The sequence below is a fragment of the Taurulus bubalis genome, assembly GCF_910589615.1.
Source record: "Taurulus bubalis genome assembly, chromosome: 5".
NCBI lineage: Eukaryota > Metazoa > Chordata > Actinopteri > Perciformes > Cottidae > Taurulus > Taurulus bubalis.
In genome coordinates, this window is record NC_136593.1 from 7980693 (window position 1) to 8005766 (window position 25074).

General features: G+C 40.0%; 1 protein-coding gene across 1 annotated transcript in view; it reads right to left on the reverse strand.

Moving 5' to 3' along the window:
- The window catches only part of LOC306736627 (chemokine-like protein TAFA-2), a gene marked incomplete at both ends in the record, with an annotated part of 91038 nt that extends 70971 nt beyond the window's left edge, over window positions 1-20067 (reverse strand). The window contains one exon of the mRNA XM_079218279.1: window positions 19956-20067. Coding sequence (XP_079074405.1) covers window positions 19956-20067 — 112 coding nt within the window. The remainder of the gene's footprint in view (window positions 1-19955) is intronic.
- Between the last annotated feature and the right edge of the window lie 5007 nt (window positions 20068-25074).

Genomic DNA, 25074 nt, shown 5'->3' on the forward strand with positions numbered 1-25074 from the left:
TTCACATGTTTTTATATTCCAAAATGTCATCCTGAATGACAAAATGATCTGTTTAATTCAACTGGCTGCCAGTCACTTTCACCCGCAGTGAATTAATCATAAAGAGATTGGATTGGATTAAATTAAAAGCATTGATTTGACATGGATGACTTTTCTTGGAAAGTGGGATGCTCATAGTTAAGTACACAACTGGCCAAAGTCAATCTGACACTAAATATGTAATTTTAATGTATGCACAGGGTTTTGAAGTTGACCTCTGTAAAAAAAATCATCAAGTATAGGCCGCGTATTCATTAAAAATAGGCAGTAATTTGTCAAAATAAATCCGGTCCCAGCTCAGAAAGTCCTTGAGACATCCCAGTGGACACTGAACCTTATCGTTGCTTAACAGTGTACATTCATTTCTGCACTGGAACTTGTTGCCAGTCACTGAGTGAAGAGCTTTCCTGTTGTCCTTATCAAAGAACTATTCATGCAGGTTAGAATGAAGCCACAGGTTGCTCTCAGCTTCTGCAGCAATCAAACAATTGATCTCACCCGCAGATAGGGAGTCATCAAGAACAACACACTGCTCCACCTGTCAGCTGCATGACTGGCCGGATCCTCCTCACCTGGCCAGTCAAGCACAAGATACAGTAATAGAAGCACAACGGGGGATGTATAAGAAAAACAGAAGCACGGCGTTGTTGCCTTTGCCGACAGGGAGACCTGACCGATCGCAATAAGCCAGAATCAAATAATAATAATAAAAAATAATGCATTGGATGCTAGATATGTCATTGTGACACCGAGGAAGAATTCTGCTTCAAAAATATATGATTATTAAGTCCCAAAAAGAGTCTGTCATTGGGGTGAAATTGTTTATGTATTCCTGGAATAGATACATTTTCTTTGTGCAACAGTTCTAGTGAACATCTTTCCAAAACTGCCAATTTCTTGAACATTTCTGCAAACTGTCTTTCTGAAACAAGGTCAAACATACCTGCAGACATTTCATCTGTTACCACTGGCGGAATATGTTTGGGGTCTAAAACAGCAGGCTAAGCTTGAAGGCTGAGGCTAAGACAGATGGTAAAACAACATTGCAAACAGTAAGGCTGCAAATTGGAAGCACAAGACAGACCCACCTTGAAAAAAAAAAAACTGCTTAACATCACAAAGGACTCATTAAAGTTGACATCCACAACTTTAAAACTATATTGGGATGGGAAGCTTTTTGTGTTTCATATGCAAACCTTGCTGTTATGCTGGTATGCAGTGAGAACTTCTGAAATTAATTATTTACAGGAGTGATACAGTAAGACAGTGTCAGTAATTCCTACACCCTGAGAAACCCAATCAACACTTCTCAACCACAGTAAATGTGCGATTTCACAGACAGCGTTAGAGCCGAAGCCTAATATTGGCCGGCACAATATTAACTTATCGTAGAAGTATGTCTATCTGAATATATAACTGGATGCTAGTTCTAGCTTCATATTTCATTTACAGAAATAAGAGCGGTATTGATTTTCATATTTTTTGAATGCATCTCTACTGCCACCACCAAATAAAAGCAAAACATGAATACAAAATGAATAAATAAAATAAATATTGGTCAAAGTCATTACAGTTGAAAATGTCCTCATTGTTGTTGTTTTTTTTACAACAGTAACAAAATCACATTTATGACTTATGAATAGTTTTCATGGTGTCGTTGTTGTTACCAGTCACCGTTAGTAATTCAAGCACACGCCCTAAATATCATTATAAATAGTAACAAACACGTCTGCAGCATGAAAGTTGATGATGTGTAACACAAAGTTAAACAAAACGTGTGCTGGTTTATACGGTTGGAAGAAAACACTGAAGGTCATCTACAATAACACGTTATGTCTCATGGTTGTTTAAATATGAGTTCAGCGAAAACTAATATTCTCTCTTTTGTCTTCGAGGTGCTCAGTGGACATAAATGTTTGAATTCATCAAGGGACTACCAAACAAGAAAAGACACAGAGTCTTGAATGTCAACGACCTGTTACGTGACCTCAGACGAGTGAAATATTCAGATAAGGCAATTTAATGGTGAGCTCCGCCGCTCCGACGCTCATCCACGGCACCAGAACAACACAAACACTGATAAGGGCAAAATATGATATCTTTTTTGTAATGACTGTGTTTTGAACCACAGAGGGATCGATAAGCAGTGAATAACGGACCGGATTTATACCGTTATCAGCTGTGTACACTCCAATACATCTTCACGCCTACTCGGGGGGCGGAGATTGTATGGAGGAATGTAATTACTGAAGTACATTACAGCTTAACCGTTTTAATAATCAAACCAATTACACAGCCACTTACAGTCACTTATAAAACACACACACACTAATCAAGAACCGGGTCATCTAAACTGAGCAGAGATCACACTTTGCAGCCCTTGGAAACCAATAATTTTGAGTGCCCAAAAAATATAGCCTCAAATCAAATAAAAATGTTTACCCACCCTTTCGAAATGATGAGATATAAATGATAAATGATGAGATATAAATGATAAGATAGCACGTTATAATTATGAGATAGAAAGTCGAAACTATCACTTTTTTCTTTTACAGGCGGAAATGGGCTTCCATACTTTTTGTAATTTTACATTTATACATACATGAAATTTGGCCTATGCATTTAACCCATCCTGAGCTTTAAGAGCAGTGGAGCTGCCGGTTCATCGCCTTGCTCAAGGACACGTCGGCATGCGGTGTGTGAGGAGGCCAGGGATGGAGACAGGGATGGAGCCGGCTACCTTGCGGTTACAGGACGCCCTCTCTACTCCATGAGCCACAGCCGCCCACACATCTTCATGACAGGAAACAAACTTATTTATCCACTGAGGCATGACGCAACAAGTCCGGCTTCAGTCGGCTTTCACCACAGAAGGACGATGAGCAAAACATGCCGTCTGTATTTTCTGTTTCAGTCCGACCTCATGCAGCGTGCTGCCAGCCGGCCTTTTCCAGTCGGCAAATGCAGAGGCAGATCAAAACGCTAAAAAAAGAGTCACATCCTGGCCACGGGCCCAGACCGCAGAAACAGCAGAAGCCATAAAAACAGAGGTTGTAGGCCATAAAATGGAGACAGCCTATGAATTAATAATGATTAAAATCATACTGTTTGCTCCAGATCGCGATTACCCATTTTGGTTGACTCAAAAAAGCCTCTGAAGATGCTGAACACAACTAACTGCAGCATCTTTTCCATTAATAACTGAGCCTGGGATTTTTAAAGACCATGGCTGCTAATCTCATACAGACAAAATACTAATTAAAAGGAAATGTGTGTGTGTGTGTGTGTGTGTGTGTGTGTGTGTGTGTGTGTGTGTGTGTGTGTGTGTGTATTTAAAATAGTTCCAGGTAAAACACAATTCAAATGGTTTGCTGCCACATAAGAAACATTTTAATGGGGCTGCAAACACACCAAAGACATACTATTATTGGTTTATTAAACATTTATGCCTGGTGAGGAATATGAAGAGAAGTCTCACAAGACTAGTGTTTAATGATATTACCATATTCAGAGACGATTCACTCATTTCCATCCACCTGTAAACCTGCTGAGCCGACAATCAGGCCCAGCAAGACCCAAGAAAATAACTGAGAGAGAGACTGAAGCAGGAGTTTAGTTTTAAATGAAATCCCAGGAATTCCCAACCTGAATATTGTTCAAGATAACACTTAACTCTACTTCTAGATTGTAGAGATATGGCAACGGTGCAGACTCAGGCAAGAACAATGTTAAGGGACAAGAAGCTTGGGCTTAGGCTTCCAAAAATGTGGAGAAATAATGTGAATGGTGTCAATTGAAGTGACGAACCAACAAATAATTATCACCTGACTTAGTTCAGCATTTTTTAGCATATAACTTCAGACATACCCCTCTCATTGGTGCTGGTTGCTACCTGAACAGCACCAAACAGTAAACAAAGTTAGCCACTAGCTGGTGAACAAAGTGAACCATTTAGTTGCTAAAGAGTAAAATATTCCCCTCAGCAGTTGGTGGAGAACAAAACTGAGCTAAAAGGAGAGTAAATAGCTGAATGACAAAGTAACGTTGCTACAGCGCCGCAAAACTACATTCAATTGAGCGGCCAATTGGGTTGTGTTGTTCGCATTCTTATCTCCTGCTAAATGCTGACATTTGTTTTTATTAATCATGACCACCAGAGTTGTAGAGTTATTTTAGCCCAACCTTGACCATACAGAGGTGGCAGATGAGATGGGCTTACAAGTCATGTTTGTAATAGTAAGCAACAATAGTGTTCCATCGTTCATAAAACCGTAATATGGGTCAATATGAAAAGTTATCGTCAATTTGGAAAACTTTAGTGGTCCTCGTCCCCTATAAACACAGTTATCTGTGAAGTCTCTATTTCCCATTTTCCCCATTGCCTCTCGACAACAGAGATGGTAAGAAAATGATATGAAAGTTATAGCAGGTTGGACGAAATATAAGATTAACAAACAGGTTGGCAAATCCTGTGAGGTACCGCTAAAGGAGTGCTTGCAGTGCATATCGTATTCAGTGCTTTTATTATTCCGGTGAGAGCGCCCAGACTGAGAATCAAGCCAACCACAACCCAACTGCAACACTACGCTTCTGAGATCGTACTACTTACAATGTCTAAAAATAAAGTGTGAGCATAGCTTGCTCATAGATCTTTATTCTCATAGGTCTGTTTTCTGGTGGCAGAATTCCTTCTGTGTTTTAATCTTTGACTCACTGAGGACAATCTATAGAGAAAGAATATAGGAACAGATGAGTGGGTCCTTACATTTCCCGAGTGTATGCTTTAGCGGTTTAGATGAAGTCCATGTCAGTACCATTCATCTAGCTGCCAAGATGCTAGAGCCCACCACTGACTGATCAATTGGAGTCCCTCAAGGAATCATACAGCTTTATAAGTGAAAGGCTACTGAAGTTATTAAACCCAGGGACTGCTGCGACAGAGAGGCAGAAAAGGACTCATACACAGACTCAAAACCTTCTTCAATGACAGTGTTTTCTTGACACGGTTACTCATTCTCTAGACAGTCACTGGAAATGTAATAAGGGATGTTCAGAAACAGCGGCAAAGAACCATTATAGTGTTTTTTTCTCGTTTCATCACATGATTTTCTGCAACTTTTAGTGAATAACACATTTTTCCTCATCTCCTCTTGATATTGCAAGAGAGATTCTAGTGCAAGCAATATAAACAGTCTGACACAGGTATCCCAGCCTTGTCTATCACTACATGTATTTTGTTTTACATTAAGATCTAGAAAACATCCTCTAAATATTAGAAGGTACTCCACTTGAGGCTGATGTATTAGTCAAAGCATTAATTCTGAAATGGAAAACACAGCAATTAAAAAGACACCTGCAATGTCATTCTTGTTTGTCTTTACTAGCAGAAACTGTGAAATGTCTCATCTTGACCTCTGCACTGATCAGCAATGTTGTAATGTAAAAAGGAAAAAGGAGTCCTTTATCATCCTGTTCCAACTTGTTCTCTCATTCAGTCAGACAACATTTATTGAGTTGTTTTCTGTGCTACTCAAAATCTAATTGAAGCCAATAGGATATGAAAAGCAAGCAACATTGATTTAAAATCCTCACAAATTACTGTGTAGATGTAAAAACTGCAGACAACTATTTCCCCAAACTGTTCCTCTCTCTTCAGAATTAAAAAACAAAACAAGGCTAAGGGTCGTGGATGTCTGAGGGGAAATCTTTTTGACACAAAGCAGTGGTGCTCATGGCCGACCCTTTCTTAAACCAACTTCAATTATACTAAATTGCTTTAACAAATATGTTTTGTGCAAGTATAATTTCTCCCTGGATGAGGGTTACTGGCAAGGTTTTCAACAATCCAGGAGGTTGTTTTTTTTTATACATGGGAGAGCGGCATCCTTTAAAGCGGCTGAAACACAAATGTTTTGATGAGTGGGTCCCCGCTTTGTTCGTATCTCATTTGTATCTTTTGTTGTGCACACACAAACACGAGCACCTGGGCAAAGCATAACACATTCATGACAATAGTTTGTTATGCCTCAAGGATGAACACAATGAAAAACTGAGGGACGAATTCACAAAGAATGGATTGCAGCCGCTAAATGCACCGTCAAGTGTGCATCACTTCCAATAGCTATCTGCCCGTCTCAAGGTCATTCACAAAAAATATTATAATTGGGTTTTTTACAGTGAAAATACACCCCTAATATATGACAGCTTTGTGCGAGTTTCCCTTTTTGTGTGTACAATTGCAATTATTTATGTGGAAAAGTATAAATGTTGCTTTTATGTCAAGGTGAGGTGCAGAGGCATTTCTCCAAAACTTCAGGCAATGAATTGAAACGCGGCAAAGAGAAAACTCTTATAAATGCTTAGCTTCAGTTACCACCAACTCTCAGAAGACGCTAATAATTTACTTGTGATTGCATGAGACTATTAGCGTTGCAAACTGTGAATTTGACAGTTTTTGCAATCAGGCTCAATTGCATAGAAAGGGGCACATTTTGCACCAAATGTTTCCAAGGTAAATATATGCAAATAGCACAGGAGCACCAATACCCTAAACCCTAAATTTGCTTAGCAGTGAAGTTAGGAGTACATTTCTCCCTTTGAAAGTTAATAATAATACTTTTTAATTTATATAGCACTTTTCCAAATGCTCAAAGACACTTAAAGTTAAGTTTCTTTTTGTTGCATTTATGCAGGTTTAGTGAATGCACTTAACTGTGCAGCCAGATGTTTTTTTTAGCATTACATTTCCTACAACACAATATTTCTTGATGCAAACTAAGAGTGTCTTAAGTCCAGAACTCCTTGACTTCAGACTGAAGGAGCATCCAGAGACCTTTAAGTAAGTGTTTTTTGTTTCACTCATCTCAGGTGATCGATACTTGATTGCTGTGCTTTATAAGTAACATCTGTGGTTTACAGTAACCTGTATCACATGATATTAATATTATAGCATGCATGAAAGTGAATTTCCTATCGAGCAATCAAACAGCTTGGTCTCCACAGAGGCAGACAAAAGAGAAGCCGGAGATTCTCTACTCCTCTGGTTTCTCATCCGTCATGCACACGCGCCGGTTATCTGTCAAGCAGACGTCATGTCTGCTCTAAACGGCTGCCGTCTCTGCTCTCCGACTGGATTCCCATGTTTTTCATCTTGAGCAGATTCCACTGATGCCTTTCAGAGCTGAGTGACAGACACAGTGTCATGAAACACAAAGGATTGGTTCAACTAAAAAGGGGACGGGGGTCCCCAGTTAAACTGTATATTTCTGTCACGATGACAGGGACACGGCGATCTGAAAACGTACATGGATCCTCCCTCATCACATGGAGGACTAGGTGCAGACAACAGACTGCTTTCAAACATAGAACAACAAGCAAAGTTTGAAAACAAGAAGGATAGTTGGCTTTAAATGACTCATAGCTGAGGATCAGAGATTATTCTCCTCTAAATCAGACTGTCATGTAATTGCATTAACAATGCTGCTATCTGAGGGGTATATTTAACCAGTCGCTCTAAATGAAAACCTCGACCCTGGAAAACAATATCATCTTGTTAGCGTCGATGCAGCCATCGCCACTGATCCCCTGCTGAATTGTGGGCTGCCTGTGGACACTATTAAAGCAGCATCTGACCTGTCCACCCACTGACAGCTCAATATAAATGTTCCTTTTTTTAATAGACCATCTTGCCGAAAATATGTCGACAAACCTTTAAAAAAAAGCCATTTCAGGAGAACTCCAATGGTTCCACCCATTACATTTTATGCTCCAGTCCATTCACATAAACTTGATGCTCAGCCTCGGTTGCTGTTTTTATGGTCCGATGTGGAAACCCGGCGCTGCACTTCATTCCTGAGGAGGTGTGAGCCAGAAGGCAAAACGTCATGGAGCGCAGCCGGAAGATGGAGGCAAGCAATTGATGTACTGCATTTTAGAAGCTTATATTTCACTTTATTCAGTCAGTATCCAGCCTCTAGTGAATAACTACCCGGCCATAGCGTAGCATTACTTTAAAAGAAAAAAAGAAACCACCCAAGGCTGAACAGCTGACGAGTTCCTCTCCGACTTCCCTCTCAACATCGCCTGACTACAGATGAGAACTCATAAATGTCTGTCAGGATTTATATTATCAGACTGCGTGGAAAAGAGGTTTCGGGGGACAGTTGTTAAGGCAAATGGATTATATTTACGATTGGGCGCTGCATATCTGTAATAGTAAAAACAAGGAATTAGCGTTGAGAGAGGACATTAAACTTTCCCGACATGTTCTCCGACATCTTGAAATAATACTTTGTGCCATTTAGAGACAGATGGTGAGCTGTTGGAACCGGTCTTAATGACGACAGAGTTGCAAGAAACAGCCCCGAAGAGTGAAAAGGAAAATACTCAATATTCATTTCCATTGATCATGGCGAACATGTCATTGCTCAAAGCTAGCTGTCATTGCTCAGAATGTGTTCATCAAAATCAGGCAAAATCAAGACAACTGTGCCCTAAACTGAATTGTAGAACAACAGTTCCCATCATGTGTTGGGGGATGTAAACAGGAAGCTTAACGTTGCCACACTGTTGATTCAGTGAGTTACGTTGCAGGCTACATCATGAGGCTTGCTTTTTTTTTTTTTAGGCAGTAGCAAATTAGCCCTAATGAAAAGATGATGAATATGCTATTAGACGTTCCTGTTTGCACTGTACTCATGCATATACAGACAACTATCACTACATTACTTTGATACTGATGAAAATGTAAAAACGTGATTCACAAGCAAGTGCTGTAGTTAGGAGCAGTTTTCTTTTTCTTTTTGAATTCTAATCGGATTGATAGACACGGAGATGTGCTCACTGATTCATGAGAATATGTGTATCATGTCTGTGTGTTCAGATTTAGCTGAATTATGACTCCAAGAAAGGACGCTATTTTTGACACTGAGGAATTTAAGTATGTGTCACAGCCACTGTTGCTGCTGTAGCTGTTGGTAAAATATAACTTCCCTCCTCTTGTTTTCAGAAACATCTGCATGCAAGTAGGCTTATAGTTTGAAAATATTTGTTATAAAAGGTACATTTAACTTCTCTGTAAAGCACATGCCAGTATTTAGTTTTGTTTTAAATTGTGCTCTGATGATTTGGATACTGGCATACATTTAGACTGATTCATAATTAATCAGCCTTTTGTAACTTGCAAATAGGAACATAACAGAAAGATGTACATTCCTTGCATATTCCTAACTTTTCTTTATGATTCTTCTGCCTGAACTCCTGATAAACTCAGCAGGTGGTCGATGCTCTTTGAAGTCTGTAATCCGCCACGCACTGCAGGAACCATCCAGACATCAGGTTGTAAATATAAAATATGTTTGATAAGATCGGGGCAGCTCCCTTGAGTCAATCACTGTGGTAGTGAGTGAGTTTATAAGCCCCTCTCCAACTACCAGGACCATCAGTTCAGATCTATTTCCTCATGTTTCACCTGCTTTACAGGTAAATGCTATCTTTAACGTTCACGCACTAGTTTAGAGCTCGACAGTGGGCATGAAAACCTTCCCAAAAAAGTTCAAGAAGTTGAAATATATGATCTTTGTTTGCTTTTCTTTCTATCCATCCTCCGTCTGACTGGTTCTGCTCAAACGTCTCAGGCTTCTCTAAGTATGGCTGCACCTGTCTGCACCTGTTTCCACCATGACTCAGACATCGCTGCCTGCAGCTTTGAAGCTATTTAAACTGCTATGATACACTCTTAGAGACATATCCAGTGTGTGTGCGTCACTCACGGGAGACACTCGGCGAGAAACCATTTGGAGAGCATTTAGCGTAACATAACTAAACCCCAGCTTTAGCATGTGCCATCCTTCTAGCCTACGGCGGCTTATTAAATATGTGTGAGCTTGAAGTGTTCTATAGAAGTAGACATTAGAGAGGAAAACGCGTAATCTACGATTTCATGCTGGAATATATGCTGCTGCTAATTCCTTCAGAATAAATTTGGGAGGATAATGAGATTTTTGGGGGATTCAAGCAAAAACATGCTCAAGATGCTAGGAGCCTCCAACCAATCACCTCAGCACCTAATTATTGTTCAAGCTTTTCGGCTATCAAAATGTTACCTATATATTTTCTTTACATACATCACACCCGATGAGGAATTCCTCCACCGTATCAACCTCATCTTGCAATTATGACAGATCCAACACATCCTCATACATAAACGACAGAAACATTTGTTTGACAATGACCTGACATATGATGACTGTTGGAGAGAACCAGCAAAAAGCACACATTATAATACTGTCACAGTTTTAAAGATATGGTTACAGTCAATATTGACTTGTTTTAATTTACGTACGTCAACCTACATATGTTAATTAAAATAACTTAATTATATAAGTCAATCTCAACTTTATTTTTTCACGCAAGACTTGCATGTTGTGAACATTGTGTTCTCCCTGATGAAAGTCCTGTGTTTCTCGAGTACGTAATCAGATCTTTAGTTAGGCCTTTTCTACTATGCTAGCTACTGAAAGTATACTGACTGTGTACACATGCTGCTTTTGCTTGTTCATGATTGTAGCAGTGAACAAAGACAGTTGTGTTCCTTAATGTCATTGGCTTCTGTCTCGGTTCACTTTTAGTCTGCAATCTGTAGCTTCATCTTCATTCTTTATCTTTTTAACCAGTTTTTGCTGCTAAATCAGTTTGACATTCTGTATATATCCTTCATATGCATATTGTAGACCGTTCTGGTTGCTTCTCTCTGAAATCACTTTTTTGTTTTCCAAAAATTAACAAAGTGTTACTTCGGACAGTAGAAGTCACCACTGAAGAATAAAAACATATATGGGAGTTAATAGGAATGGGAGTTAATGGGAGTTTGCGCAGAGGACCTACACGGCTGCTTTCTCTTCACACTTTTTATTGTAGCTGTTTTATGAGCGTTAGCTTCATTCAAAAAGAAAATGTGACCTTTTGTACAGTAAGATATTAATAAAATGACCCATAAAGGAATGCGGGAAAGGGCAAACTCAGGCTCGGAGGTAGGCATTAACTGTAGGGTAATAATAACTCTATGTATCATGTTTTTGGCATTTTGTGGTTTGTATCTTGAAGAAGGATATAATAAACCAACAATTATCTGAGCGGAAAATAAAGTACATTGAATATGGGATTTGTATTAAGGAGCTCAAGCGTCGATCAACATGAACATAGGAACAGAGTCTACAAAGAGATTGTGCTTTGCCAAAAAGGCCTTTGACACCAGGACCAGCAAATAACACTACAATAGTTCATATTTTTGGTCAAGAAAAGACAGTTTTTGATGAATTGTAATAAAGTTTAAAAAATCATAGTATTAAAACATATTTGTGAGTGAATTTACATCAATAGAATGTACCTTTATATGGTCTTTGATCCTGTTGATTTTAAATTATCTAGGTATATATACCATTAATGTCTGTCAAATGATTTGAGGTATTTATCATTCAGAAGGTGTGTATTCACATTAAGTTTAAGGGTTTCCCGTCCTTACTTTAAAATGAATAGCAAAGAATACCAGAGCATATAGGAACAATATGTTTGAAAGCTGAACCTATCTATGATACATCACATCTAATAAATTACTGATTCCAAAGTGAATGTTATACAGCAACATCTGTAGAGCAGTGTATCACCATCACTAACAAATTAATCGCTTTAGAAATTCTTCAACACATTAAAGGTCCAAAAGAGCGGAGACAAGGAGTGGATAATTTGAAAGGGGACTGTGGCTCCTAGTGCTAAGCTTCATCCAAGCACAGCCCATTAACAGCAATACAATTGACTAACTTTAAAGGAGGTTGCTCTAATTGCTGGATAAGGGCAGGCTTTTAGTTTGTAAGACCCAATTACCGCCATGCTGTTAGTACTTCTCTGCTAATTGCATTCATCAGCTCAAATCGTTATCACCAGGCTCTCCTTCGATTTCTATCAAAATCCCCAAATCCTCATTTCGTGGGGTTTCAGAAAAGCTAGAGGTAACTCATAATGTAGCCCGGAATAATGGGTTTACATTTAAGCTGTAATTAGAGAGGAGATGGAGATAGAAGACTGCTTGCCTATCTGATTCTGACCCAGTATGAATCCTGTGTGCCACAATAAAACACAGAGACAGAGTCTACTTTAAGATGTAACATTTTCTTTTTCTATTTCCTTGAAAACTCTGACCAGATGTGAACTGACCGTAATGTGGGCAGAATACAGATACCGATAAATAAAAAAACGCAGGTTATAAATGAGCTAACAGTTTAAATGTAGATTATCTAAAACTATCATTCTCAAGATGCACTTTTACAATGTGTTAATATGCTTATTGATGTCTGGGAGGAAAACTAATTAATGAATTGCTTAATTTTTTGTTAAAACTGAGGGCGAGTGCAGCTGAAATGTAAATAATAATACCTCAACCTCAAACTGTATACGACTCTCTTACTATTCAAACTATGTATGACGCAACATTGAGTAGTGCGTTTTAACTGCACACACGGGGGGAGAAATGATGTCTACTAGATCAGCAACTTTACTAAACATACTTAACCGTCCCAAAATGCATTGCGTCTCCTCAGTCTGTGCACCGGAGGACTGCGAGGCAGACGGTAGAAATATATAATCGGTTGGATAATATCTACTTTAATAATTACGATTGAAATTTTTTTTTACTGTAGAAAACGTATTCAACACTAAAATTCAACAGTAAAAAATATATTTTTTCAAATTTGAAACAACCTTTTTTCAAAGGTAGCTTGAGCCACTATAGATTATGTGAAGCACAGAATGCGTATTGCTTGAGTTTACGTCAGTGTGAACAGTCTCCTGTTAATTACACACTGATTTAGTATGCAGTAAGCACTACATACTGATTGATGTAGTAGGCAGTAGGTTAGTATGCAACTCCGAACATAACCCTTGATATACTTTAGAATCTCTTTCCCAACGGGGTCCTGGCCAAGATGGCGTTGACAAGTGTCACCACATAAAGACACAGACAACAGACTTAACAGTCGTAGTTGAAAACATAAAGAGACGATAAACTTGAAACAAAACCAAATTGTCAATCACAGAATTATGTGTTAGGACAAGAACATTAAGTACTCAATACAGCCCCTGCCATCGGTGTGTGAATGGGTGTAAATGATGACATGTGGTGCTAAAGCGCTTTGAGTGGTCGAGAGACTATAAATGCGCTATTCAAAATCATTTACCATTCAAATGATCTTTAATCCTGTTTTTAAAATCTTTCATGCTTACAGACGCACCGCCTCCGCAGTCATTTTGAGCTCCCTCCGAGTATAAATAGGAATCTTGTTGTATGAAACCAAAAATTCCCTAAAAAAATTCTGCAGATGTACAGTCTACAAGGTCTTTTCAGTTTGTTTATCACCATAACATTACCCACATGATAAAAAGAACAAGCTCAGGAGGGAACTTTGGTTTCCTCTAAGCAAGTGAATAAAACTATTGACATTCTCTCAGCACACACACACATACACTCTCCCCCTGCTGCCCTCCGCTGGCAACACAACCACACACGTACACACAACCACACACACAGACAGGGCCACACACAGACACTCATGGCTCATCTATACAGCTGCCATTCCGATGCGTATAGCACAGGACGTTTGATGGTTTTCTAATCTCGCTAGCTGCCACCAGGAGATGGGGCGAGCTGACCCCTGTCATCCCCACAGTGCATCTCAAACAGCCCCACATCTCCATCTCAATCTCCCTCCACTTCGCTATCTCCGTCTACCATTGTGTCCTCCACCTGCTCTCCAAATGTCAGGACGAATGCTCCGCAGCCGCATCCCCACCAGTCCCCAGGGCCGGGGTGACCTGCTCTTCCGCCGATTGGTATAATGTCATGCTACCCCTGGGCAAGGGTTCCACGCTGACCTGCTGTGCGGAGGAGTGTGGTGCCGGCTGATGTATGCTGCAACCCAGCAGCAGAGATACACTGCGTTGCTGGGCTCATTACGGGCCAGTAAACTGGAGGAACTTGTGTGCTGGAGCTTCTGATGAGAAATAATGAGGTAGAAAATGTACAGGATCCAGTTGGCTGGGAAAAACATATTTCCCCCCAAAATGTTTCCTCATCTGAATTTGTGTTTGTTTTGCGTGGATTTGTGTAAACTGAACAAGCCAGTAAAATCAGTGGCTTGTTATCAGTCAGGCTAAATTTATCAGATGGTTGTCCTCCCTCCTCTATTGCACTCTTTTGGTCTTTTTCTTCCTTCGATTAATACTTTTTGACCTTATAAAATCATCTCGTTGTGAAAATACTGAATCCTTGAACTGAAAAATGGAGCAAAAATGTCAGGCATGTTGCGTGGTAATATTTTACTACATTTTGTCAGTTTGAGGCTTTGTAGAATATTAATAAAGAGAAAAGCAGAAAGTGGTTAATAATGATACAACATCATTTTGCAATTTGCAACATCGCTTTTAATATTTGTTTACTGGTAGACTATGAACAAAACAAATATGTTCATTGTTCAAAACACAATGACTAAATCTACCACAGAGCTATTCAAAGTTGGACTGTCTGAAATTATACTATTTGGAATTTCTAAAATAATCGAAGTCTTTTGACACTCGGCTGGCTGTTTTTCATCAAGAGCCATCAACCAGGAAAAGCTCTCTTTGCCGCCTTTTTCCTTCAAGGCTGGAACACGGAAACAATTCTAATTTATCTACTAAGCATATTCAAAATCAAATGTTTTAATAATGTAACACATCTTAATATGTATTTTCTCAAAACATGTTTCATAATATTATTGGGGCAATGATTTTTTTTTTTTTAAGTTAAAATTTTGATAGGTATATTGAATTCTTCCATTCATTTGTGCTCCGGAGAATCGATTTGTTCCTAATATGAAACACTGAAAATGAAGAGGGAAAAAAGTTAGAGCCAATTTGAGAGAATACGAAAAAAATCCCCTGAAGCACGAAAAATCTGTTTGAGAATGAACCATTAGAGTGCATCCCACTGTTTTTAGAAAGTCTCTACCATAAGCAAATATGGAAATATTCCTCTGAATTCAAATGAGAGCCAGCGCGCAGTTCCATCTTATTAATAAGGCAGCACGGCCCCTTGTGTGCATGTGAATGTCGAACGGGACCTTGATATAAACCCAACGTAAACCTGAGCTCCAAAGTCATTTTGATTCCAATTTGTGGAGTTATCCACGAGCCATGTGGCTTAATGCTTTATATTTAAAAATGTAACACAGTTTACGACCTGTAAACGGCACTGCTTGGAGCGTTTTTATTTCAAAAGGGGGAGCTGCTGCCACTTTGCATCACAGCCTCAGTGGGAAATGTTTTTCACGCCCTTTTTCCTCTTTACCACATTTCAGCGTTTCCCCTCGCAGGCACTGACCAAGAAACTACAGAGAGCTTGATTACTGTTTTTCAAATGGGACGGAGTGATATACTGTTTAGAAGAAGAAGAAAAAGTATCCAAGTATCTAAATAGCTAAGTAATGAGGCCGCAATTTGACCCGGTCATATGATCAGTCCAAAGCCTATCGACAGTACCAAAACAAATTGCACAGCCGAAGGGTACTTGTTATCACGCTCACTCTCTATCCAGACCACTCTCCTCTCACCCTTCTTCTCCCTCGCCACTCTTTCATGACTAGCTAATGAATGCAGATGGTGCTCTGGGGGATGGAGTGGTCTTATTACAGGGGTTATGTGTGCGCGCTGGAAGCTCAGCATGCTCCAGTCAGGCCATGGTGAAAGGTTCGATTGCTTTGCCGAAGCCCCCACCTCAATAAATAAAGGGGCTAAAGAGGTTTGTTTGCTAGGTCCACCTTGACTTGACCTCTGTAGCTCAGGCACGGGCTGCGTGATTACCTAAGGGCCAGTGCAACCCGGAGAGAACGGGGCCCGGCTCCTTGTGTTGGCCCCCTCTCTCCGTCCGAATAAATCACAGGGATGCGCACACACAAAAAAAAAGAAAAAGAAAAGTGGGAAGAGTCGGCGATGTAAGCCTGAAGATTAAACTGTTTATCCAACATGTTGGCAGTCACACAAGTGGGATTTACCCCTCTTCTGTTAGTAATCATTAAGTATATTCAGAAAATATTTAATGTATTGATTAGATCGGGGGCGTCAATCTTTTTGATACAAAGTGCCTGCCCTCTCGACATGAAGGTTAATTATGACACCACATCAAAATTAGATCTCAGATGGATCTTTGACTTTATTCCATCCCTATATAGACGTAGCGTGATAAAATCCATTGTAATTATACAAGGCTGCCATCCTTATGGACACATCCATATCGGAGTTGAAATCATTACCCCGACCAACCTTCCACCAATCGTGTTCATCGGCAATAAACGTAATAAATTCTGGAAAAAATGCAACGGGCCATACGGAAGAAATTGTAAAGCTGGTCTTTGCGGAATACCCATAATAACAGGCTGCTGATGTAATTCGGCATGCAGATGAGAGGGCACTTCAACATTGACAAAACATCCTTTGCACACTTATTGCTCTCGTGTGACATTGGTACTGCATGCTAATGGTGGCATGCATGCCTAATGTGGCCTACCCATGCATTAGATTGTCACATGAGAAGGTGGAAAGTAAACATGTGGTGCCCCTGCGAGCGATATGGAGTTGCGGTGGCCATTCATGCTGCTTTTACAGCCTCGGAGCCTGGCTGCAGGATTTTCTCCCACTGAGCCAAAACAGCATTAGTGAGGCTGACCGCTGATGTTCTGACTCGCGATCAGCGCTCCAGTTCAAAGGTGTTGGATGAAGTCGAGTTCAGCTCTGAGCCGACCATTTAAGTTCTTTAAACTCAGAAAAGCATTTCTTCACGCTGTGCACATTGTTGTGTTGAAATGCATTTCCAAAATTGTCACTACACTATTGTATAAAACATAATTTTAAGTTGCAGCAATTCCCTTAATGTGAACTATTAGATTTCTTCATGAAAAACTAAAGTACACAACAGTATGTGGACTTACTTTATAGTGTACTTTTACCTCATGTTTCTTGATTGTAATTATAAGGAAAATGTGCTTTTTCTGCCTTTAAGATGCTGAGCATAAAATACACACTACACACCTCATCCATATTGCACACTTCATTTGACAAGGTTTTAAATGAAACAAAACCATGAAATGGTAAATCTTTGGACAAACATTCGGCTTCCTGATTGTTAACTTTCCAAATTCTACACCAGAAGCAGCTTTGCAGAGTCACTGTTGTCTCTGAGCTCATGTCTTGACTTTTACTTGTGAGTACACAACAGTAAAGTAGATGTATTTCTTGAGTATGTGAAGATTAGTAAACTGTGTATACTTTACAGTTATAGTACCTAGTGTGAATGAACATACTAACACATATACTGGAACTCATCAAACATTTAAAGAAAGCTTTTTCTTCTTCTGTCTTCAACCACCAGCTTTGAATGTTATCAGACGGTTATATGGCTGTTTTCAGGGGCAATTAGGACCATAGATTACAGGTAGTATGGCCCTACTCTACCTTCTAATTGGCTCTAACAGCTGTAACCACCTATTGGGAAGCTGGGTTCCCGCAGGGAGGTTCAATATTGTCTAGTGGTCATAGTCGGGTGATGAAGTACAAAGACCATCAACCAAACACTGAAATAGCCATTTTTAGGTGAACAAAACAATTAGAATGAACTTTAATGCACTAAAATAAACTATGACAGGGTTAAAGTGCTGAGACAAAATCACGAACAACCTGATTGGACAACACTGTGTTAGCCACCTGGTAGCAATAATTACACAGTAACCTGCCCTAAAGCATACCATGCTTTACGGTCTATTTTACTCTAAATGGTGTGGCATCACAAAGGGGACAGGTTGTGGAGGGACGCTACATTCCAACTGAGCAGCACCCACACCACAAAATGGCCACCGTGGGCGACACTACATCTCCCATACTGCCTCACCACGTACCCAGCTGCAGGTGCTTAAGGCCCCTAATTGAGGCAGGGCTGGGAGGCTTGAAAAAGGAGCTGGACGAGCAGGAGGGCTCCCAGGACCACGAAGAGGAGGACCCTATACCTTGGTCTGTACAGTGTTGAGTTTTGTTTTGTTTGATAACCCCTTTCTCCCCCGGGACGCTTTATGTTTATTCATAGACTTTGTTTTTGATTTAAAAGGAACTGCCGGTGGAATGGAATAATAAATCATTATTTTCATTTATACTGTTTGACTGCCTGTTTCCGGCTCTCTCTCGCACTGCCCCACCCTAGCCTGCCCTAGGGACAACCCGTGACATTACAATGGGACCATGATTTAATAAATGAACATCATGCTGTAATAAAGAAGACTTGAAACTGGCGATTAGGACCATAAACTTATGTTCACAATGTTTACTACGGTTATAAATCAAGTAAGAAGGAGGGCCATTTTCTCATAGACTTCTATGAAATAAAACTTATTTTCTTTTGCTGGTCATGTTTTCAGCTAACGTGGAGCTGTGTCCCTCCAGCCAACGTGGGCCTCTAGTAGAATAATTCAATTCAGTTTATTTTGTGTAGCCCAAAATCACAAATAGAAATTTGCCTCAGCGGGCTATACAATCTGTACAAATACGACATCCCTGTCCGGGGACCTCACATCGGATCAGGAAAAACTCTCTCAAGTAAAGATAGTAAAAACCCTTTCACAGGGGGAGAAAAGGGAAGAAACCTTCGGGAGAGCAACAGAGTAGTAGTATGAGTAGTAGGTATGGACCACGATCCATGTGAGCAGAAGGAGGTAGAGAGGAGGGGCATCAGCAGGGCCGCCATGGCAGGAGGTAGGACCGGCTCCAGACACAGCCACGATCCATTCATGGCATGAATAAGACTCATTATTTCAATGTGTGGTGACAGTTCCTACCGATACGCCCAGGGATAAGGCCATCTCCCCATTAAGGGAAATAACTTTGAAAGGTATCGTCCCCTGTCTCACACACACACACACACACTTACACTTACTGTACTGGCATTACTTTTTTTCACGTGGCGCTTAACTTGCATGACTGCAACCTCAAGGTAAATCTGTGCTTTGCAGGTGAGCAGAGACCCCAAGAAAGCTCGGCTAATTGTATCAGTTACTGTTGAAAAAGTCTGCGAGGTGAACTGTGGCCAACACATGTTCCTGACCTGTAAGGAATTGGTTTTGATTGTTTTCTCGGGATGCCGTCAGTGACAGAACTATAATTCATTGGATTTACCCTACAAGTGACGTGCTGTAATATTATTTATGATGACATTATCGATTGTATCATATCTGTATGATGCATCTTATGGTGTTATTGTGAGGATTTATTATTCAGGGTAAAAATTAATGGCTGTAAAATCTCTATTTTTAGTAGTTTTTTTCCTATTTGTTTTCATAAAACCTTCTCTAAAAGCGCTAAACACGAACAGAGCGAGTCAGTTTATTGTCTCCACATACATGGCTGGGGAAATGAATTCATTCAAAAAGTAGGTATGCGAGGACATTCAATGAGTAATGTTCTGTTTTCTCATAAATCTAAAAGTCATTAAAGTAGATTCAGCAAAACGCATAAAAGATATTGCAAATGTATTGTGTAATTCATGCTTCTTGTTTATCTTATCTATCCTGCTGGTATATTTTCACAGTCTGATGCTGCTGTCTCTTCTGCAGCTCTTCTGGTAGTCAAAAGCTCCCATTATTTTACAAAATACATTAAAAGTTTTTTTTTAACTATTCATGGGAATTGACTGAAATAGGGACAATATGAATTAACAAAATGATACCAGCATGTTTATTTAATCCTCTCCACTTACACTGATGGTAGCAGCCAGTAGCAGACTGTGGTTAGTCTGGGCAAGATGCCCTGCAGAAATAACCCTGAGGAACACACACTGTGTTGTACGTTACCTATGTGGCTTCTGTGTGACGATGCACTGGTCAGTTGTCCCCACAGAGACACCATACAGACGGTCAGCAGCAGCGCCCTTCTGCACATGCTCTGTAGGTCTCTCTCCCGCATTCTGGAGGGGGAAAAAAAAGGAGAGAAAAAATCAGCAGTGTGCCATATTTGTATCATACAAACACTCAGATTTGCAGGTTGGCTCACTTGGGCGCATGCCAACAAGCTCCCAAAGCTTCAGCTTGGCAGTCAGAGGTGGTCAATTATAGTAAGTCCTGAAATCACAACGCTTGGATCTGCAGAGCTTTAAGTGGACTCCTTTCCTGTGTTGAGGATTTAGCCTGCTGAGAACCACACACAATAAGGTTCCCACTGGTGTGGCTTCTGCCAGAAAATGTAAATACATACAACAATAACAGATATCATTGACAGCATTAGGGCCAAGTCACACACAATCTCGGCAATCAGTGGATTTGCTCACAGCGGTGGAGTCAATCTGCGCTAATGATTATGCATTAAGTTCAGCTTTGATAAACTTTGACATGCAAATTTCTTCCGTTAAAGAAAATCAAGTCATCTTGACACTGCTGACCTTTGAAGGCAGAGAGCAGAGTCCAGCGTATTAGCTCTGCTGCACGATCCGGCTTTATTTAACTTCCTCTGTTTGAGTATAACCATGTCCAGAGAAGAGGAATGATTTGCAAACAGTCGAGAGTTGATTAAGGAAATACATCCTCTGAATAACGTAATGTTCCATTAGCAACCGAGCTAACAAGCTTGCTAGCTATCACATACCAAGCTAGTTAGCTGGTAAAGCTTTTTCCACACAAGGTAAAAGGTTTTTGAAAAGCCTGTCTTTCAGACGCCTGCCTCTGAGATTTCTGCCTCCACCGCAATAAAGTGCTGCAGGGATCACAAATTCTGTAGATCAACCTGGTAAGTTAGCATCACACTGGTTCCCTTGACAAAAAGCCAATGGGATTTTGGATTATTGCAGAAACGTTGGTGAACACAAGTTGATAATGATTTTTACATTTTGTTCAGCAACTAATCTTTCCAAATGAACACCACCAAATTAACCTTACAGCGTAAATGCAATCACCAGAATGCAACGTGAGGCTAAACACACTACACCGTGGTGACGTGACTTAAACGTCACCACAGCTAAGGTAAAGGCGGATTACTTTTCTATCAACGACGTTTTGTCATTTAGCCACTTGTTAGCAATGGTCTTTTAAGAGCGGTATTTACTGACATATTTGCTACCGTCAAAACCAAAAACCCATTTAACCCACATTGACTTTCAGATGAGGGAAGCAAAAGTAATTCAATTCACCGCAAACCTACAAAACCTGGACCAGTAAAAACGATCTACAAAGGTTTATCTCCACAAAGCATTAAGTCCCACAATACAATTGTACTTCAAAACATTAATATAAATCACCCAAAATGTATGTGGTGTTGACAGAAAAATATCATCACTTGTATTTACAGTTTTCTTAACAGTAAAATGCCTGTGTGTAGTGTGATAGGTTGATCTAACTACAGTGACTTATGGTACGTTTTCATAGTTATAGTTGCCATATTTTGTTATTTATCTGATGATTAGAGTGGTCGAGTCCAGGGAAAGTATCCATGCGTATAATAATAACACTGCAAATACTGTGAAGCTTTGAATTTAAGCAGCAAACCCTTAACATCCCAGTAATAATACAACCATTTATAGAAAAGGTTTGGCTTTGCGAGGATATAGGTGATTTGACGGTAGACTTTCAACCTGTGTTCTGTGTGTGACAGTTTACTTGTCCCCTGAAGTGTAGCAAAGTACAGAAGGTCAATTAGATCCGTTAGATCCTGATTGATCATGTCGCTGTGTCCGGGATAATTAATAGTGATGAATAATTATAAAGGTAGTGCCTCTCTCACTTTGGAGATGCCCATATTGTTCCAGCTGCTGAGTGACAGCTACAGGTATGTGATAAACACAGATGAAAGGATCTTACGAACAGCTGTAAGCCATAAAAGAACTCCAGATCCTTTTAACTTAAACAAATATTTACATAATTACTGCCTTTTAGTTGTATTCCTCCACCAACCAGTCAAGTTGCAGTTTACATCTATGACTGTCAAAAATGTCCTATTATCCAATTAGACATTTGTATGAAATTGTCATAATTATTGCATGTGAATTCTTGAGTTAAGTCCAAAAACATCTTTTGTGAGGAAACAGTGACCTTTGAATATTAAATTCTGATCAGTTCTACCTTGAGTCAAAGTTGACGTTTGTGCCAAATTTGTAGAACTTCCCTCCGGACAATTCAAAAACATATTATATGTAGGCGGAGCGGAGGCACAAAAAAAAGACAAATGTCAAATATTTGACTTCATCAATACCACCGTCCCTCAATGCAATAGAGGTTACAAGTTGCTCTACCATGGCCAGTGGCTTTGTAAGGCCAGTAAAACTGACAATAGGATCCATGGTACTTTTTAATGGGGATCACTGATTAGTCTAATTAATCTAGCCTAGTAAATGTTCATCACTAATCACATTAAGATTCATTGAGCAAAGTAAATGAGGCAGAACTAAAAATGAAAGGTCTTTAGTTGTTTTGAGGTTTGTAATGTTTATGGACCCACCCTGGTGCTGAAATGTGTCTACAGAAGCCTGTTGCTAAGACTCTGTCCTGTGTGCAGAGAAAGCCTATTTCACCAATCTAACTATATATTTTTAAGATCGAATGCCTTGCAAGACTTCCTCGCGTGAGATTAGTTTGAGCAGTGTGAGACAAAGCCTGAAAGCCGACGACTCATGCCAAAATTGTGAGTTGGCAACCACAATTCATGACACCAATTTCGAGCTGGAGACAGCTAGGACAAATAAAGTCTGTTTACTCTCTCTGTCTCACTCTCTCCCACTTGCTGTCATCCTGCTACCTGGTAGGTGAGTAATGCTGTTTGTGTGGTCTATCTTAATGTGCTCAGTTCAGTAATCTTCCTGTACTTTCAGAGAGCTGTTGTCCAGTAATACTCTCCATCTCCATCCAAGAGACTTGTGGAGGGAGTGGAGCAGGCAATGCAATCAGCGGCTCATCTTACTGCCAACAGAACTGGCCTCCAATCTCATGAGAAAGCAGTCGCAAATCACAGCCCAGCTTTGAACTCTGTTCCAGTGCAGCCACTCAAATTAGTAAAATGCTTGGTTTCATGAAAAGAGATCAACTCTTGCTTATCTGGCAGAGGCTTGGCTAGGAGGGAGATGTTTTTGCCGTGACTGCCTTTGTACTGACAGCCAGAGCTGGGTGAGATCTTAGTGAAAGGCTCTAATTCTATACAGTATCAGACAGCTGACGCGATCAGGATGTTATGAGCACGCAGACTGAAGACAAATATACCCACAGGGTCTGATGCATCACCAATAGATTACTACAGGGACTATTCAACGTTATACGTATATGCTTGTTCCCAGCTGGTCAAGTGTGGAAGCCAAATGATCTTTGAGCTGAAGGGTTGAAGCCTGAGATGGACTAACCAACGATGTCAACCACAAGAGATCGCTAACTGTGATAGACTTAGACACCTGTCAATCAAGAACAACTATAAAAGCCTATAAATACACTGCCATCTAACCCTCCATATCCTCTGGGAAATCAAGTTCCAAGACAACCGCAAATGTCCATTTTGATTCTCTGATGTAAAGGATCAAATGTGGGGACTTGAGAAAAGTTGCAGTTTTCCCATTGAAGTCAATGCAAAGAAACTGAGTTTTCTGACATCAGGTAGATATTGTGAAGTTTGTGAGTGCAAGCTGGTGATGTGAAGGTGGCGGTAACTGTCCAAGAAATTTAGCATTGTGCCAACAATGGCATTGAAGATTTGTATCTATTAATGTTATGAGAGGAAGGAAATGCAATCAACACATTTATTAGGCCTTAAGGATAAACACAATGCATGTTGGTAAGAAATAGTGAATGTAAACAACATTGTTTATATCTTATGTATCTTCTAAAGTGTAATCTGATGAACATGATAAAGCACTTCACAGTGGCTTCAACACATTGCTGTTGTGGTTGCCTATAGTCATTCTCTGACTGCAGCATCCAGTGTAACTGATGTGGCTCTCTGGAGACTAACCAGTTAAATTAACTCCCACAGAGTTAGAAAACTAATTTTCCCAAGTACTCCCTGTAGTTCTATACAACACCAACACATGCCGCCTCCAACACCAGACCAGACGAAGTGGTAAATAATTACCACAAATTAAAGATTGTGAAGAAGATTTTTCACTTTGGTAAAACTAAATTGCAGCTCTGTTTCAAAAAGACAAGTACAGCACTTCTTCACTTTTAGTTTAGTACTTTTAATATCTTTCCCTTCTGTTTATCTTGAAAAATAAATATTAGGCGCACATTAAGTATTTCCATTTCTGTAAACACAGAACTTACTTCTTTGCCGTTATTGATAACAAGAAAAGGAGAAAACTAATAAACCTGCTGAACTGCTGAACAGCTGAACTCCAGAAATAATTGGAATTTGAGCTGCTGAGAATGAAATGTCTTGCAGTTAGTCTGTGACTGTTTTATTCCAAACAAGATTTAAATCTACTCAAGCGTCTTATACCACAGCTTCCCTCCTGTGTCTGGCAGTGTTCAGGTGGCCTGTTGGAGCTGGTTAACAGGGTAATTATTCCACCTGATGGATGTGGCGCTGAGACCAGGTGGCTCATCACAAAATGGCCTGATCAGGGTAAATCTTTTTCGCGATAGGTTCAGGTGGATTTTTGCACGCTGGTGGTTTTAGTTACATACACATTTAGTGGGATATAAAGTGTGGATGACATGCTACTTTCATTAGTTTCTCCACAGTATCATATCTCCAATCTGCGCAGCTTTTGTGTCAATAACACCCCCTCCAACTGTGCATATTTTAGTATGTTTTTTGTTCTAAACCTTGTTATCAACAGAGTGTGATGATGTTACAGTGTTAACGTTATGTCAAAGACATCTATGTATTGTGTTGCTGAGATATCGAATTAAATCAGCATGCTAAACAGCTAGCCCCGGATAATGCCTCACGCTCTTCAAGAGACAATAGGGATTCACTGTCGCATCCAGTCTGAAGTAGTAG